Genomic DNA, 20,000 nt, shown 5'->3' with positions numbered 1-20,000 from the left:
TGTACTGTATGTATGCTTGTATGTGCAGTGTGTGTGTGTGTGTGTGTGTGTGTGTGTGTGTGTGTGTGTGTGTGTGTGTGTGTGTGTGTGTGTGTGTGTGTGTGTGTGTGTGTGTGTGTGTGTGTGTACGGATAAATCCCTCCATTGCTGTTCTTCTGGTCAGGGGAGACATATGGAGTGTATATGGATGTTTTTTATGTGGGTGTTTTAGTTACATCACAGGCCCAGCAAATTGTGATCATATGTTAACAGAGTTTTTTCCATCCTTCCTCCACGCACCTCCACCCCCATGTTCTGTTGATATAGCCAGTGATCTGCACCCCTTGTGTTATCTGTCTGTAGAGGGGTCCTGAATTTCAATGAAGTCATTCCGAAGCATAGCTGTAATCTTTATGTCGCCCCCCCCCCCCCTCTCTCCCTCTCTCTCTCTCTCTCTCTCTCTCTCTCTCTGTCTGTCCATCCATGCATCTGCCGCCACAGCGCTGAAAGACTCAACCAAGCGATCCATCAACAGCGACTGGAAGATCGAGCTGCCGGGCGAGTTCGAGCTGGCCGGCACGACGGTGCGCTACGTGCGACGGGGACTGTGGGAAAAGATGTCGGCGAAGGGACCCACTAAGACACCTCTGCACCTCATGGTAAAGCCATTAGTGAAGGGCCAAGGGGGCGAGTGGAAGAGAAGGTTGGAGTGGAGAAGGGGGGGGTGGGTTGGTGAGTATGGAAGGAGATGGGTGGAGGGTATGGGTGAAGGTGATGGGGGCTTGCAGGACCGGATTAAGACGGTCTGGGGCCCCTAGGCTACAGGTTGCTGTGGGCCCCCTGGAAAACAAATTCCGTGACAAATTTACGTTGACAGTGTCATAATTACCAGCTAAGAATTAAGGATTTACATGTCTACCAACTGCACTCAACTTGACACATGATTATTCAATATTGCATCCTGTCACAATTTGGAATTTCTTTCCACTTTTGGCCTATTAGGGGCACCCTGGCAGGTGGGGGCCCCTAGGCTGCAGCCATATCTAGCCTTTGCGTTATTGCAGCCCTGGGTGGTGGCTGGGCATGGGGCGAGGGAAGTGGAGGAGGTGGAGGGAGAAGGCAGCAGCATGCTTGAGCAGAGAGGTACCGTAGGCCCTTCATTCCAACCTCCACTCTCTCCACTCCATTCCTCTACGCTCTCTACCTTCTCCACGTTTATTTTCCTTCTAATGTTGTTGGGAGGATTTCCGCCTGTGTACATTACATTTACACTCATGTGGCCAGTGGAAAAAAAAGTATTTATGTATGCAAGACATTTTTTTGAAGTCAGATGGAGAGGGACTGAGGGAGGCAGTGAGGCCTAGAGAGAGAGAGAGAGAGAGAGAGAGAGAGAGAGAGAGCAGTTCATCTTTTTTAAGAGAACCCTTTGACCCCAGTTGTCGAGTGGAGTGGTTGCTCGGTGGGGATCTGCAACTGGAAAACACATGCAGGGCACAGATGAGAGAGCACACTTGCCGATTGGACGTCAGAAACGCAGACAGACCGCGTCGGCTTCCAGGGTAAACAGCTCAAACATTTTTTTCTCAGACATCACAACCTCCGCCATCATTTTCAGGGCAATGACTTAGATTTAGAATCCTCGAGCTGGTCCCATACTGACTCGTGTAGTCAGTGAGGTACTTTTGGATTTTCAAGGGGGTAAATCTGGAACAGATTTCTCCTGTTGCTCATGAAACGCATGTATCTGTTTCTTTGGTTTCATCGTGACATCATGCTTCGCCAAAGTTTACTAAAACCTGTGCATAAGAAATGGGTTAACAAACTGAAATAGGATACGGTTAGCACCTTGTTTCACTTACATTGGGGGACACACACACACACACACGCGCGCGCGCGCGCACACACACACACGCACACACACACACACACACGCGCACACACACACACACACACACACACACACACACACACACACACACACACACACACACACACACACACACACACACACACACACACACACACACACACACACACACACACACACACACACAAACAGATCCTCCCTGTATCTGGACCTGGTCAAACTAACACAGCAACAAAATCAGACATCAGAATCTATGCTCTTCTTACCCACCTTGCCGACTCACAAGATCCTTCACGGAGTAACCCAGTTCAGCGAAGAAACCCTTGAGGCAAGGAGATTTACAATTAACTCGGATTAAAAAAAGAAATCAAAAGCAGCCTGCTGTTCTTGCCCAGATTTGAAAGAAGAAGAAGAAAAACGCAAAAGCCCTTTGGACCTCAGTCACCCCACTTCAAACAAACCCAAGTGTTTTCATCCCTGCACAATATTTAGCCAAATTGCCGGAGAGCCGGCGGGCCTCGGTGGAAAGCTGTGACGCTAAAACTCGACCTTGAATGAGAATGAATGAACCAATGAATGCTTGGGTGTGTGAGTGGAGAGCTCTGTTGCGCTAATACACCTAGCTGAGCTGAACTACAACGGTGGAAAAAGACTTTCCTCTGTGGTCGGTCTGTGATGTTTCAAATCTCAGGAGTCAAACAGATAAGTCGCCCTGAACCGCAGTGTGTGTGTGTGTGTGTGTGTGTGTGTGTGTGTGTGTGTGTGTGTGTGTGTGTGTGTGTGTGTGTGTGTGTGTGTGTGTGTGTGTGTGTGTGTGTGTGTGTGTGTGTGTGTGTGTGTGTGTGTGTGTGTGAGAGAGAGAGAGAGAGAGAGGTGGGGGGCAGACACAGATGCAGAGACTGGGAGAGATGCTGCCTAATTCAAAGCCCAGCTAATGTATGAGAGGATTGCTTCAGATGTTCTTGGAGATTACCATGGGATAATGAAACACTCAAAGTAGAAAGATAGATTCCACTTTGCACCTGGAAACACAGGGTGCTTTTCCAAGGGGAATACAGTTCCACATTAAGTGCCAGCCACTAATTGCTATCAGTTCTTCGTGAGCGATGTTGCGTAGGTCTGCTTTCCCCCCATAAGCCACGTTAAGCCACTTTTTACCTGTGGGGCTGTTGAACTAGGATGTTCTTAGCATTCTAACCATAGCATACCATTATACAGAATAGTGCTATTTTCGCGAAGCTCAAGAAAATGTCAACCACCCTCTGGTTACCTTACAGAAAGTGGAATTGTCCCTCATTCAAGATGGACAGAGAGCTCCTCCAAACTTATCTAGGGGAGGTGCCGGTATAACCCATGGACTGGACGGTTGCAAAGTGCAACACGTTCATTTGCATTTCACTCTGTTATTGTTGAACTGTTGATGAACTGAACTGATTTCGGAACGTCATTCGTTGAATTCCAGAGAGCATTTCCAAACGTACTAAAGGGATGTATGTATATCCCCTGGAAACTGCCTTCATATTCATTCACATTTCACTCTGTTAGGCACTGAAATGACTCCTGAAAGGTACAGTATTTGTTGAAAATTCTGCTTAGTGTTGTGTTGTTTCAAATTAATAATTTAAGTAAAATTGTATGTCCCACAAACCCTTCAGGTACTGTTGTTTCACGACCAGACGTACGGTATCCACTACGAGTACACAGTGTCTCTGAACCAGACCCAGGAGAACAGCAGCGAGGTTCAGCGCCAGCCAGAGCATCTCTACCTCTGGACACACAGCAGCTGGGAAGGATGTAACGTCCAGTGTGGTGGAGGTCAGTGGCTACATCAGATTTGCAATATGTCTGCAAGATTCAACCATGCTTAGGCATCTACATTACATTACATTACGTTGCATTTGGCAGACGCTTTTTAATCAAAGCGACTTACAATCGAGGACATACATGTAATCATAGCCAACATCACGAGCAGACACAAAGTGCACTGGAAATGCTCCGAACAAGAGGTGCAGATGGTACGTAAGGAGGGATTGTTTTTTTTTCCCATCTACTATCGACAATTGACAGAGGGGATTAGAAATGGTGAGGGAAGTGCTCTCTTGATTAATTGCTGATCAGTGACTTTCCCATTGCACTCCATTCATTTTCATAGGGATACATCAAACTGCTATCTCTGGCCTTGCTTCTCTGCCGTCTCACCTCCCACCTCTGTCCTCATCCTCTCAGCGCAGCAAATCAAAGCAGTACCCACATAATAAGTGCAGTTATTTATTTGGATAAGAGTGCCAGCTGAAGTTAATATTATGTCAATGTCAAATGTAAGTCTCATATTCAATGAGTTTTTACAGTAATGCTCTACAACAGAGAAGTAATTTGGCTTGACTTGGAGGTTTTTTATAGGGTCCAAATTGACTTCTTAAGTCTCGATATTCTCTGATTATTTATGAAGTCATCCGAGTGTGGGAAAATGTTGAGGGAAAGGAGACCTGAAAATCCTGACTCTTCTTTTTCCTCAAACATATACTTGCCAAACTATTAATGAAGTTGTTTCCCTGCTATCTCAAAAGTCCTGATTCCAATGAAAGACTTTGAAAAAGTACGTGGAAGAGGCTACTGCTGTTCTGAAGTGTTTGGATTTTGTTCGTTTTTTATTGTTATTTTTTCACTGACTACTCTTGTGGTCCCCCAGTATCACAAAACTTCAGTATTTGTTTATGCGTTATTCAACGGATGATTTCTTGCAGATCTGAAACGTTGAATTCTCACACCAGTTGTTCTCATTAAATTTCCACTGCCTGTAATTGAAACAAGACGTCGCTGATTTGATATTGGATTTGATAACTTTGGACTGAACACTGGCAGTGTGAGAGCCTTTTGTTCGTCGGCTTTCAGTGGGTGTGACTTGTACGCTTGTACGCTTTTTGCCAGTTGACAGCTGCTTCTACTTGAGCCTTCCAGACAGTTAAGAATTTTGTATTAAATTTATATGCGTGTCTTGTGAACGTTTGAGAGGGAATAAAGCATTTGTCCTTTTGATAAAAGGCAGTGAAGCACCAAGCCTTCACCCCCCTCCTCACCCCTCAAACAGAATGAGCCCCCTCACTAATGTTAATACCATCACTTTGACAGGGACACACACACAAGTATACACGCATACATGAACACACACACGCAGGCACGCACGGACACACACACACACACATACACACTCACACACACACACACACACACACACACACACACACACACACACACACACACACACACACACACACACACACACACACACACACACACACACATTTGCAGAGAGAGAGAGAGAGACATGGGGATGTGCCTTCCAGTCTCTGAAGGCATCGCTGCATGACCTTCTCTGTATGTAGCCAACTAGAGGGAGACAGGCCCCATTCCTCAGAGGGAAAGTGGCACAGCCACAGGGATGCGAAACACTTCTGAACGTGCCGCGCGTAGCGAATCGGAACACATGGCGCGCCCCTGGTCCCACTTCCTCTCTCCCTCCTCCAGCTGACTCAGCCATTTTTGATGTGGTCAGTCAGTGCCAGTGCAATCTGAAATGTGCCACACATGTGTCCCGCGGTGCCGTGCCGTGGTATGCAATGCGGAGTGTGCGTTGTACCCTACTGTGACAGTGGCCTTCTGTGCAGCGAATGGCTCGAGTGGCAGATGTGCCGACTCAAGCAGAGCAGAGCTGAAGCACGGCCCGCAGACAGTGTTGCCAGATTGGGTGGTTACCCGCCCAATTGGGCTACTTTGGATGGCCGTCTGCGGGTAAAAATGGGAAAAATGGACCATTTGGCGGTTTTTTTCTGCAGTTTTGCGCCCATAGAACTCAATGCAATTTGTTGAAATTGGGCGGAATTTAGCACATTTTGGCGGTTTTTGAGAACCTTTTGGGTGGGATTTGATCAGACACATCTGGCAACACTGCCCAAAAGATGCAGCTGGGGAGACAGGCAGCCATGGGAGCATGGACATGGCCGCCCAAGTCTTTGAAAAGCATGTGCATTTTTTTCTTAAAAACATTTGACGTTCTACAATGCACCAACATCATTCCTAGACTCATTGTTTATTTACTTATGCCTCTTTTCCACTGCCAGTTTTCTGGTTGGCCTACAGCTCGACACAGTGCGACTCGGCCGCCACTTTTTGCTTTTCGAATAAGCACCACACAGCGACTCAATCGATAAGCAAAAAGTGGCAGACGAGTCGCGCTCTGTTGAGCTTTAAGCCTACCAGAAAACCCACAGTAGAAAAGAGCCTTAGTCTAAGGTATTCATCCATAATTATTCATAGTGTACATCCAGTCTCCTTATGTTATCAGCACTACCCCCCATTTTACCCACTATTTACACCCTTGGCCCACTTTGCGAATTTCTGTGTCATGGCAGTATTGTGGAGCATTGTACTGCAGCAGTGGCCTCCTGTGCAGTGACATTGGTTCGGGTGCCAGATGTGCCAACTCAAACAGAGCCCACAGGGCCCACAGATGCAGACGGGGAGAGTGGAGAGCAAGCCATACTGGATTTCTCAACTTCATCCCCATCCCAGGGTGGTTGTGGCAGAAAGACGCGTGTACAATAATTGGGTGTGTGTCACGTTGTTATTGCTGTGAGATGGCATTTCGTTCTGAGGAGAAATTAATCATATAATGATAATACATTGTATTCCTTTGCAAATTGTCTTTTCTGTGAACACAAACGGGAATAATCAAGTTTATTTGAAAACTTGAAAGTATAATATAGTATACATAATCTGCTTACATGGTCTGCTTACTTTACCACTACCACACCCCAGTTCAACCCCCCTACAGTACACCCCATGCTCCACTGCCTTCCCCCTGGCCTACCCCCCGTCCCCTCATATGTACTGACGCAAATGCATCCTCTCCCACCCCATTGAAATAGCAAGTCAGCAGGGCTGCTTTGATCTCAGTATGAGGTGTCAGACAAATTTTAGAGTCGTTTATTTATCAAACCTCCATTTCAATGTTGATGTTTTTAAAGCGCCGTATTAATCAGTCATTGGGTCGCCGCCTAAAATCTTTAAAAGCAATTTCCCCCAGCCAGAGCCTGCCCCCGCTGCCCCAGCCCATCCCATGACATCTTCTCAAAACATCTTTTGAGGACTACACAGGCACTGTGTTATTTATGGGCTGTTGGGAGGCAACTAATTGGCAACAGAAATGTGAAATAATATGTGTGATAAATTGACTCTCAAAGGATAGGGGATAGGGCTTCTGGAGTCAGTGGGGTTGGCTCTGTAATTGTAATGTAAACTGCAAGGGCACATCACTGATCTCCATTGAAGGCTAAAAATTAGCGTTTATCTTATTACTTATTCTTGTAATGCCTTAAAATGAATGTTCTTGCTTAGGCCTTTTTTTCAATGTGTGGCTCTCCAGTTGTTTAGAAATGTTCGTGCTGACGCCTTTGAAAAAGCGTTGGGCCAACAGAAACTTTGCAGAGATGGAAAAAATTCCATCGACGGAGTTGCCATGGTTACCGTAAATCATTGTTCTTTTTGTCAGACGTAGACTAAACTAACAGCACAAAAGGAGATTCCTTGTTGAATAAGGGCGAGCACAGTGACAGCACAGTCCTGCAGCCTACTCAGTGGAGGCCAGCAGAGGCAGGGGCGCTTTCTGATGGCTAGCAGAGCAGAGCGGAGACTGGGTCCTTTGTACTCTCTCTCTCTCTCTCTCTCTCTCTCTCTCTCTCTCTCTCTCTCTCTCTCTCTCTCTCCATTGTTGTTATCATGGCAGTCAGTGTCATAAAAGGCTTAAGCCTTGCCTTTGCGAACAGGTGCTGGGCTTACAAACCTGCACAGCTTTTACTGACACCGACTTCATAAAAAACACACCACTGTTGTCATTTATAGGTACTGTACATAGTTTTGCTCCTGGAGCAAGGGATAAGGTTGTGAAAGGTGGCACACCACTGATGACACTTGTAGGTACATAGTTATTTTTCTGGACAACGGGATGAGGGGGTAGAGAAGAAAGAAAGAAAGAAAGAAAGAAAGAAAGAAAGAAAGAAAGAAAGAAAGAATAAAAAATACTGACAGTAATGCGTGTACTGTAATTGTTCTCAAAAAAGGATTAAAAAGTCACCCTTTGAAGCAAAGTTGCTCGGTCCCAGGTGGCTGCGCAACGTGGGGACAAGATTTTTTTTGGCTGCCCGGTTTGGCTTGGCACATTTGCCACAACAGAGAATTAATGAGCTAATCCCAGCATTTGGCCCTCTGCCTATTGGTTTCAGAGGGGGCTACAAACACTTCGGCAAGGCCCCCTTATGGGAGCAAGTTTCCCCATTGTGAGCAAGGGTCACTGCCTACCCCAGTCATGATTTGGTCACAGGCCAGCGGACCGGAGTCAAGCACTAAAAATAACGCGGCTCGTTTTTTTGCCATTAAGGCCATTAGTTCTAATTAACTGTGTTTTATATTCTGTAATTGCCTCTCAATTAGATGGGTGTTGTTGCACTGATCAGAAAAGAGGCTAGCGAGAGCCTTTGTTTCAAAATGTGTGTTTCTTTGCCTAAGTCAGAGCAAACTTTTCCATTACCACATTATGTCATACAACAATTTTAAATAGACAACCTCATGTGACCTACTTGAGTTGGCTAAATGTTCAGATATAAAATGTATGACACAATTATTGTGTAGCGTGTTTATGCTTGTGGTTTCAATACTGTAATTGAATTATCGAGTCCATGCGTGTGTGTGTTTGTGTGTGTGTGTGTGTACGTGTGTGTGTGTGTGTGTGCGTGCGTGCGTGCGTGCGTGCGTGCGTGCGTGCGTGCGTGCGTGTGTGTGTGTGTGCGTGCGTGTGTGCGTGTGTGTGTGTGCTGTGTGCTGTGTGTTTGTGTCTCTGAGTTCATGGTTATGTTTTTGTGTCTTCAGGAGAGAGGAGGACGGTTGTGGCCTGCATGAAGCTTGTGAATAAGACCATGACACTGGTGAATGACAGCCACTGCCACCCCGAGAATCGACCTGCGCCTCAGATTCGCCACTGCAACACCCATCCCTGCCAGTACCGGTAAGAGGCCTTTTATTGCCCCTATTCTGAACTATTCTATTCATTCAACACTTACCCTTACAGCCTCAATCAAACAGCTTGGTTTTGATCAGAGTTCAGAGAGAGTCCTGTGCACAAGCCTTCAGTAACACATGTGCAGGAAAAGTTGAGCAACGAAGAAAATTCAGAAGACACTGCACACTGCTTACTGTTATTTTTTCTTAGTTTATTTTTCTGGGAGTGAACGGCACGTTTCGCCCAGTGTGTTATCAGGTTCGCTCTGTGGTGTGCTCTGAATTTTCTTAGTTTTGATGTTTGGACCGTTGGACCTTTTTTGACATTGTTGGACACATTCGATTCAATGCATGGACAGGTAGCATCTGGTGGCATAGATATAAACTTGTATAAATCTCATGTTTCCTGCTTTGCTTCAAAGTGGAAATTGTTTGAGAAAATTGCGAAAAATGCAAATTCAAACACAGTCTCTCCCCAACTTCTCAATTCTCCATTTCTGACTACTGTTGACCAGGTGGCAATTTTTGACGTCGAAGGCATACCAGCCACGTCGCATTTTGATAATGTCACCTCAACTCGGACCTTTCCCTAATCGTAACCGTCAGTGAAGTCATGCTGCCACTAGGGGGCACATTTGATGCGCATGTCACTTTTGAGGCCAAGGGCTAGCCTTAGACATCAAAAATTGCTGTCTGGTCAAAGGTTGTCAGAAATTGACTAGTTGGGATGATGCAATGTAGGAACCTAATTCAGACATTCTACAGCACTGTCACCTTGCCGTCCGGTAGGCCAACAATACAACAATGGCTGTCTGTCTTTTTTACCAGCTCACCTAACATTTTACATTACATAACATTCAGCAGGCGCTGTTATCCAAAGTGACTTAGGAAACAAAGAAAAACACTGCACAAGAAATGTGAACAATGATGAACATGTCTTTCATTTGCAATAGAATGCATGTTTCTTTTATTTGGCAAGAGGGAGGGGAGGTCTTCTTCTTCAGGGGAGCTGAAACTCTGCATGTAATTGAAAGGGCTACAGCAGATTAAAAAGTATATGTTTACAAAAATATGTATATACACGTTAACAGGGTCTTATTATATCCCCGAAACGCGGAGCGTCGGGGATGTAATGGTTTTGCGTGCACCACCGCCGCCGCGTCCGCCGCCGCCGCGTCCGCCGCCGCCGCCGCGTAAGGTCTTTCGTGTTAACGCGATAGCTTTTGAACGGATGTTTGGATTTGTCCCAGATTTGGTGTGTGAATGCTCTAGGGCAGGTTCATGAACTGATTCGAGTTTGGAGGTCAACAATTTCAAGATGGCCGAATTCAAGATGGCCGAATTTTTGTTTGGCCCATTACTTCTGACCGGGTGGATGGATTTGTCCCAGATTTGGTGTGTGAATGCTCTAGGGTGGGTTCATGAACTGATTAGAGTTTGGAGGTTAACACTTTCAAGATGGCCGAATTCAAGATGGCCGAATTTTTATGTTTGGTCCATAACTTCTGACCGGGTGGATGGATTTGTCCCAGATTTGGTGTGTGAATGTTGTAGGGTAGGTTCATGAACTGATTCGAGTTTGGAGGTCAACAATTTCAAGATGGCCGAATTCAAGATAGCCGAATTTTTTGTTTGGCCCATTACTTCTGACCGGGTGGATGGATTTGTCCCAGATTTGGTGTGTGAATGCTCTAGGGTGGGTTCATGAACTGATTCGAGTTTGGAGGTCAACAATTTCAAGATGGCCGAATTCAAGATGGCCGAATTTTTGTTTGGCCCATTACTTCTGACCGGGTGGATGGATTTGTCCCAGATTTGGTGTGTGAATGCTCTAGGGTGGGTTCATGAACTGATTAGAGTTTGGAGGTTAACACTTTCAAGATGGCCGAATTCAAGATGGCCGAATTTTTATGTTTGGTCCATAACTTCTGACCGGGTGGATGGATTTGTCCCAGATTTGGTGTGTGAATGTTCTAGGGTAGGTTCATGAACTGATTCGAGTTTGGAGGTCAACAATTTCAAGATGGCCGAATTCAAGATGGCCGAATTTTTGTTTGGCCCATTACTTCTGACCGGGTGGATGGATTTGTCCCAGATTTGGTGTGTGAATGCTCTAGGGTGGGTTCATGAACTGATTAGAGTTTGGAGGTTAACACTTTCAAGATGGCCGAATTCAAGATGGCCGATTTGATTGATTTGCCCGGTAACTCCTTAATTTAATGGTTCACCATTTCAGTGAATCTACCATATCAGGTAGGCCTACAGTGTAATAACCAGTGTAACAATATTTAATACCATGTAATACTAGTGTAATACCAGTGTAAAAATAGGCAATACCAGGTACAGTGTAATAACCAGTGTAACAATATGTAATACCATGTAATACTAGTGTAATACCAGTGTACAAATATGCAATACCATGTAATACCACTTACACACAAATAGCCTACATGATATAAGTACAAAATTGGTACATGGTGTCACACTGGTATGACGTGGTATTAAATATTGTTACACTGGTTATTACACTGTACCTAATGTGGTATATCCACTGTAATATTGAACCATTAAAACAGTGTTACCATTTGCCCCATTATTTCCTTCATTTTCACAATAGTCATTTGGTTTTAAGCCTATGCACGTCATTGATCTATGTATAGATATTAAATATATTTATTTTATATTTTGTATTTATCATAAACGTTCATGAAAAGGTGGACAGGAGTGGTAGGAATGATTGGGGACTGGAAGCGTCGCGTTTCGGGGATATACCTTAAGCAGTCGAAGGCGACTGCACAGGCAGTCTAGTTTATAGTATTGTAATCCTTCACCTCAGTGTCATGAGAACAGAAAGAAGGGCGAGGAACAACAACCCCCCCCCAACAAACTTAAAAACACCCTTCATATATCTCAGATTGGAGACAGGGTGGTCTACTGTTATGAAAGTTTAGCACTTTGCCACTTACTAGAGAGTGTAATAGCCCTGTCTTCAATAAAGCCAGCAGCAGAGCAGAGAGAGAAGGATATTAAATCAAGAGCCCTGTTCCAACCCAAACTTAATAAAGTGCGCAGCGTGCTCTGTTTTTCTTCATATGTTCTCTATTTGAGAAACGTGACTGGAAATATCCTTTCTTAGCGCGACTTTGATGCAATTAAACAAATTTGACTGTTCATGCAAAGTTTTATGTCTAGTGTGTCGCTGTGTTGAGTGCCCAGTATTGCAATTTAGACAGCTCTGAATGATAGGAAAAGTTTTCTGATGGAACCTGGCAGAGGTACTTAAAGACTGGTTGTGGGTGGATTTCTTTGTGTGTGTGTGTGTGTGTGTGTGTGTGTGTGTGTGTGTGTGTGTGTGTGTGTGTGTGTGTGTGTGTGTGTGTGTGTGTGTGTGTGTGTGTGTGTGTGTGTGGTGTGAGTGGTGTGTGTGTGTGTGTGTGTGTGTCCTACATGTGATCCGGTCCAGTAGTGTGTGAGCCCACGTCCCTCTCCTACACACTCATCTTGAACTTCCATCACATCAACCCCCATCAAACACACACACACACACACACACACACACACACACACACACACACACACACACACACACACACACACACACACACACACACACACACACACACACACACACACACACACACACTGGATGGCTTTGACAGTGCCGGCTGCCGGACCGGGTGTGTGATGGCGGTGGGAAAGAGACACATAAAAGTCTCATTTGAACTTCTAATGAATTGCAGGACTCGGTCAGCACGGCCGTTCACACGGTCCAGAGAGAGAGTGAGAGTGAGAAAGAGAGAGAGAGAGAGAGGGGGAGAAAGAGACGGAGAGAGAGAGAGATAACGGTCTGATTGAAGTAGCAGTGCCGCTGGTGACAAAACGAGCTGGGCCGAGCGAATCGCAGCAGTTCACTTAACCGTTCTAATGGCTTTGCTGTTGTCCACGTCTCAGATAAGGAGAAGGGGGGGGCCCTCAGCTCTGCATGCCCCAGTCGAGGCCTCCTGAGATCACAGAGATGTGATGGACACTGTTATGGGTTGACCTGGCCACGAGTCTTCCCTGACTTCCCCTTCCTGTCTCTTGGAGTTGGCTAGATTTGTTGTTGTAGCTCTCGGGGTCTTAGATGCCGTGACGCGCAGGAGATAACCCACCAGATTTAAGGCTCTAGGACCTCTGGGATTGATTATCTAGCTCTCACCAAGTTAGTGAAGCAATGACTGGTACAGAGTACTGTGTAATAGAGTACAGAATTACGTGGCCCTGCCGTGGCCTAACGGTATGGCACTGGGTTACTACGCCGGCGACCCAGGTTCGATTCCGGCCTGGGTCATTTGCAGATCCTCCCCACTTTTCTCTCTCCCACTCACTTCCCGTCCCCTAAAATAAAGTACAGCATTACATAAATCAAGAGATAGTACTCTGGGGCCAAATACAATCTATAAGATGTTAAGTCGACATTGTAGTATTTACTGTGTATGGACACAGCATGGTTCAACAGGTCCGAAGCACTTACAACTCTTGATTTTGCAACCAAAAAAGGGCACTACTTTATTTTAATGGGGCTTTTACCAAGGCTCCTTTGGTATGTAGATACAGTTGTACTTACATTTACACCAGTTATTCCACTGTACCAAATGAGTGAGTACACTGTAATTAAAGCCCAGTTTCCTGGTTGGAATAGCCAATCAGAAACATCCAATCAATATCCTATCCCACCCTGATATTGAGTGGGTGTTTCTGATTGCCAATTAAATCTGTCTAACTGAATAGAAAACAATAAAACCTTGGTGTTAGTTCCTCCTAGTACACAGTCTTGGAGTCTAGCCCCGGTAGTTGCATACTGACAACTGACAACTTAACACAAATGTAATTTTATTGTTGCATGATCATCTCAGATTTTGGACCTTCTCTGTTTAATTGAGCACTTGTGATAGCGTTGACCACCTACAGACCCTTTTCTCAGGTTGTCCATGAAAAAAAAAGGTGTGTAGAAAGTTTCCACAGAACTTTCAGTTGAGCAAATCGACTTCAAATTTGTCTGCCTTTCCTTTCCTCTTTGCGAAGCTGCTGAACCATTCATTCTCCACGCCACGCCACCCTTCAAGATCCTCACCACAGATGCACACAATTTGCGCTTTGTCTTTGGCTCTAAAGGCGCGGTAATGAGAGGAAGCTTCCTGGATTTGTGGTGAAGACAGCCAAAAAGCTTCCAGGCTTGACACATTTATCACAGGAAAGAAAAAAGGGAACTCTTTCCAACCTTTTTGCTGTTCTACTGTATGACAGCCATGCCTTATCATTAAGTGTGCACATGAGACTTCAGAGGACTACACAGAGCTTCAGACGTGGAACACTACTATGACTGCATGAAATAGTGGGTTGTACATTATCTCAAGCTTTTATGTTCGTGTTAGCGAAAGCGAAAAGCGAAAAGCGAAAGCCCAACCGGGAAACTCCCATTGTCATTGTGACACAGCACTCCACAGCACACTGCTCACATCGAAATTGCATTTATGCCTCACCCGTGCAAGGCGGCAGCCCCCAATGGTGCCCCAAGGGAGCAGTGCGGTGGGACGGTTGCATGCTCAGGGTACCTCAGTCATGGAGGAGGATGGGGGAGAGCACTGGTTAATTACTTCTCCCATCCACCTGGCAGGTCGGGAGACAAACCGGCAACCTTTGGGCTACAAGTCTGACGCCCTAACCACTTACCCATTACTGCCCCGCAGTTAGCAGCTGCAAATACATGCTCTCTCTTTTTGCTTTTTTTCCTGACCATAGCTTTGCCTTTTTATTGTGACCTCAAACAACTTTCGTTTTGATTGAAGCAAAGCAGTTATATACTGTATGAGTTTCAGGTAGAAAAGAGTGGTGTGTACAGTATATGTCTATGGCACTGGCAACTTACGCACTATATGTGTCACTATATGTGTATGAGTTGCATTCAAACCAATGCCATTGCTATGAGGTGAGGCAGCAGGTTCCCCTTTGGACTAATCTCTGCTCCCCTTTTATTTGTCGTTTTTTCTTTTTTTTTCCCCTCGTCACGATTCGCATTCTTTCCAAATCAATGTCATTCTTGCATAGCCAGAAAGCAGGCCCACGGTCTGACCTCCCTCCTCACTGAGTCTCTGGTGAGTCACTAGTGTATTGAAGGAGAGAGTTGTACTGTATGTGCTTTTGTTCTGGTAAAGGTTATGTTGAATGCTGGTAGTGGGTGGTTTGTCTTTCTCACACATTGTGCTCCCCTCAGGGGTGGTTTGCCACCAAGGAAAATCTGCTGCACAAGCGTGACAATGTGCAACACGTAATTTCTGTTCTGCTCTGTTCTGTTCTTTTCTGCTGCTGTTGCTGTCTGTTCACCTCTCTCTCTCTCTCTCTCTCTCTCTCTCTCTCTCTCTCTCTCTCTCTCTCTCTCTCTCTCTCTCTCTCTCTCTCTCTCTCTCTCTCTACTGTACTTCCCTATCTCTATGTCTCTCATTTGCTTCTTTCTGTGTCCCTCTCTCCCTCTCTTCTCTTTCTGTATGTCCCTCTCCTCTCCTCTCCTCTCCTCTCCTCTCCTCTCCTCTCCTCTCCTCTCCTCTCCTCTCCTCTCCTCTCCTCTCCTCTCATCTCATCTCATCTCCTCTACTCTACTCTCTTCTCCTCCCCCCCTCCTCTCCTCTCCTCTCCTCTCCTCTCCTCTCCTCTCCTCTCCTCTCCTCTCCTCTCATCTCATCTCCTCTACTCTACTCTCTTCTCCTCCCCCCTCCTCTCCTCTCCTCTCCTCTCCTCTCCTCTCCTCTCCTCTCCTCTCCTCTCCTCTCCTCTCTCCATTCCCAGCTGGGTGACGGGTGACTGGGGCCGCTGCTCTGTGACGTGTGGTAAGGGCCTGCAGCTACGGGAGGTGGTGTGTGTGCATCAGCTCCAGAACGGCTCCTACGTCAACACGCACGACCGCTACTGCCTCAGTGCCAAGCCCTCCTCCATGCAGGGATGCGACGGACGAGACTGCCTCACTGTCTGGGAGGCCTCCGAGTGGTCAAAGGTGCCAGTACTTTTCATTATATTACATTACATTACATAAACAGTCAGAGTAATAGGCCAATAGGCCAGAGCAATACCTTTCATTGAATTAGATATATGGGTAGATGACGGATAGGCAGCAAAAAACATTTTTTTCACAAAACATTGTTTATGAGGGAAAAAAGTATATGTCTACGTAGTGCAGCAATTAATCTTTCAAAAAATCCAAGTGGTCACAATGTTGGTCTATTCATTGATTATTTATTTACGTTGATAAAGCAATTTGCTGAAAATATGTCCTTTGGTGTGACGTTAAGAAATAAATATATTAAGTAATGTAGAAATGGCTTGATGGAGTTTTATGAACATTGTTACACTCTTCATATTTATTGCAATTTTTTAAAGTCTTAATTTAATGAGAAATTACCATTTAAGTATTTTTTTTTCCCATTAGAAGTGAGATTATTAGAAACCCTCGAGGAAAAACAGGGATATCTTTCTTTTAAATGTTCAAAATTGTCCGAATTTATACTAACTTTTCAGGGACGATAATTTGTTCTTCCCTAATGCAATATTCAGTGTTTATCAAACATATTGTTTAGCTCAAACAAATATTTGAGCGTTTAAAACATGTCACACACCGTAGGACATTCATGTCACGCTAAAGGACAGAAATGCAAAACTGAGCCAGAAACAAATATATCAACATGATTATTTTGTCTTTTGATCATAATATAATGTTGTAGTCAATATGGACCTACTCTTTACACTTATAAGTCTTTGAATCGTCGATTATCAGCCTATCGTAACTCTTAATGACAGCCATGCGGTCATTGAATGTAACCTGCAGAGCTCATAAGACTCATACTGAAGGGTGACCTTGGCATGACCATCACACCTTTGTAGGTAAGCTATGACTGTCACACCATTGAACCTGTAGTGTGTAGTGGCCAGTGCCTGTTTGGTATCTCAAGCTGGACAGCACATTTATGCTGTATATTGAGCTCTCCACAGCATACTTTATTCATCTATACTCCTCTATATACTCTCTCACTGATCTTTCCTTCACTGTTACCGTTATATTTTATGGTTTCAAAGCACCATTAATGACATTTTATATCATTTGACAGTATCTAAAATCAACAGCAAATATTCATCAACAATGCATCAAAGTATAAATTCCAAAGGCCAATAAAGGAATAAGTAATTTGAATACACAATATTTATCTAGTCAAACAACAAAACAAAAAAAATATTTACTACCAGTTGTTTTAAAAGCTATTTCTCAAATATCTAGTCCCTTGGTGTGACCTGTTTGTCCTTTGGTGTGATACTCCAAAGTGTCACACCATAGGACTTTTACCATCACACCATAGGACTTTTACCATCACACCATAGGACTTTTGAGCTTTTGAGTTAATTAAAAGCCATGTTGTTGCCAACTGAAATACAATTTCACCTTTAGTAAGATGCATTTTCATACATCTAGACAGGTCATCAGCTGGGAAAATTAGGCCTTTTGTCCTACCGCACTTTTCTCTGTGGATTACTGACCAGAAGCCCTATTGGAAGAAATTAAAACATGGGGCCACGTCAATTTTTGCTCAGAATTCAATATGGCCGCCATTTTCCGAAATGACTTGTTTTCATGCATTATTACATTGTACTATAAGGTGATATTCATGAACGATGAACTACTTTCAGCACTATTCTGTCCTAATTCCTTACATACATGTTTACAAAGGTTGACTAAACTAACAGAAATGAAAATAAAGTTGGCCACCTTGCAAAATCCAAAGGAAAGTGCTGAAAATAATGATTGAAATGCACATACAGAGTCTATGGCTGCGAAAATTAGGCCTAATGTCCTGTCAGGGTTTTCACAGTGGATTACAGACCAGAAGGCCTATTGAAAAAGATTCACCAGCTGGTTGCCATCTCAAATGTGCTCCAAAATTCAAAATGTTCTCTGTTTTTCAGAATGGCAGACTTTCATACATTTTTCTCAATACTATAAGACCATAATTATCAATAAAGATAACCTATTTTCAGTGAAATCTCCTATCTACAGACGTGAGTACAAAGGTTGGCAACAGAAAGATTTGCCTATAGACAATATCCTAAGGATTGTTGTCAGAAAATGATTGAATTACACATACTGTACACAATTGACTGCTGAAAAGGCTATTGATCTGCCAAACTTTTCACATTAGATTTCTGACCAAAAGTTTTTCAGGCATACATGTTTTTGCATAGAGCAAGGGTGAGTGTGCGTGTGTGTGTGCGCGCGCGTATCCCCCGCTCATCTTTCCCCTGCTCTACAGTGTCTTTCCCCCACACACTATTCTGCCTCCTCCACCCCCTCACTCACCCCCCCCACACACACACTATTCTGCCCCCCAACCCCCTCACTCATCCTTCCCATGCTACTCTGCCCCTCCACCCCTCACTCACCCCCCACTATTCTGCCCCCCACACTCAACCCTCCTGACTCATTCTTCCTCCACCCCCTCTTCCTACATCCCCCAACATACTATTCTGCCCCCCCACCTCCTAATTCAACCCTGACTCATCCCCCCCCAACCCCACTCTGCCCCCCCTACCCCCACTCATCCCCTCATTCATCCCCCCTGCTCCTCCACATCATTCGGTCCTCCCTACCCCCCACCTTAGCCCCCCCCCAACACACACACAACCTGTCTACTGTGTCTATGTCAGTGTATGTAAAGAAGCACACTGGCCACACACACTTGAGAAAAGCGCACTCAGGCACACATACACACACATACAAACGCACGCGCGCGCGCGCACACACACACACACACACACACACACACACACACACACACACACACACACACACACACACACACACACACACACACACACACACACACACACACAGTTTGGCAAGACAATATGCCTTTTTTCAGCAGTCCACTGTGTTTGTGAAATTCAATCATTTGACAACATTCCTTTGGATATTTCAAAGTGGCAAGATACAGGGGGTGGACGAAATAACTGAGACACCTTTCATTTTAGTGTTGGAAGTTTAATGGCTCAAGTGGACCAGCCTGTTGGCCAATCTTCATTAATGGCACATTGCACCTGTAAAGTGAAGTGTGAAGGTTCAATTAGCAGGGTAAGAGCACAGTTTTGCTCAAAATGTTGCAATGCACACAACATTATGGGTGACATGTCAGAGTTCAAAAAGGAGAAATTCTGTGTAACTGTTGCATCTTTGACCGAGACAGCAAGTCTTTGTGGTGTATCAAGAGCCACAGTATCCAAGGTGATGTCTGCATACCACCAAGAAGGATGAACCACATCCAACAGGATTAACTGTGGACGCAAGAGGAACTAAATGACACTAAAATGACAGGTGTCTCAGTTATTTTGTCCACCCCCTGTATATATATTCATGCCTTTTTCTAGACAACCTTTATACTCACGTCTGTAAGGAGATAGGACAATTTAACTGAAAATAGGTCATCTCTATTGGTAATTATAGCCTTACAGTATTGAGAAAATGTGTGAAAGTCTGCCATTCTGAAAAACAGGGAACATTTTGAATTTTGGAGCACATAGATGGTCCCAAGATTTCATCTTTTTCAATAGGCCTTCTGGTCTGTAATCCACTGTGAAAACCCTGACAGGACAATAGGCCTAATTTTCACAGCCATAGACTCTGTATGTGCATTTCAATCCTTATTTTCAGTACTTTCCTTTAGATATTGCTAGGTGGCCAACTTTATTTTCATTTCTTTTAGTTTAGTCAACCTTTGTAAACATGTATGTAAGGAAATAGGACAGAATAGTGCTGAAAGTAGTTCATCGTTCATGAATATCACCTTATAGTACAATGTAATAATGCATGAAAACAAGTCATTTTGGAAACTGGCGGCCATATTGAATTCTGAGCAAAAATTGACGTGGCCCCATGATTTAATTTCTTCCAATAGGGCTTCTGGTCAGTAATCCACAGAGAAAAGTGCGGTAGGACGAAAGGCCTAATTTTCCCAACTGATGACCTGTCTAATCTACATAAGAAAAAAATATGAAAAATATACACTATTGTCAAAATGTATTTTATGGCTGT

The 20,000-nt window shown here is 44.5% G+C and overlaps 1 protein-coding gene across 3 annotated transcripts in view; it reads left to right on the top strand.

Annotated features, from left to right (window-relative positions):
- adamts17 (ADAM metallopeptidase with thrombospondin type 1 motif, 17) overlaps positions 1–20,000 on the top strand; it is a 171,222-nt gene that overhangs the window by 132,386 nt on the left and 18,836 nt on the right. For all 3 annotated transcript variants that reach the window (XM_063187709.1, XM_063187708.1, XM_063187706.1), the window contains exons 17-20: positions 481–638; positions 3,502–3,661; positions 8,768–8,903; positions 15,719–15,923. In XM_063187709.1, coding sequence (XP_063043779.1) covers positions 481–638; positions 3,502–3,661; positions 8,768–8,903; positions 15,719–15,923 — 659 coding nt within the window. The remainder of the gene's footprint in view (positions 1–480; positions 639–3,501; positions 3,662–8,767; positions 8,904–15,718; positions 15,924–20,000) is intronic.

Source organism: Engraulis encrasicolus, chromosome 22 (genome assembly GCF_034702125.1).
Source record: "Engraulis encrasicolus isolate BLACKSEA-1 chromosome 22, IST_EnEncr_1.0, whole genome shotgun sequence".
Classification (NCBI taxonomy): domain Eukaryota; kingdom Metazoa; phylum Chordata; class Actinopteri; order Clupeiformes; family Engraulidae; genus Engraulis; species Engraulis encrasicolus.
Note: the sequence above shows the minus strand (reverse complement) of the source record. Positions and strands in the feature narration are given on the sequence as shown.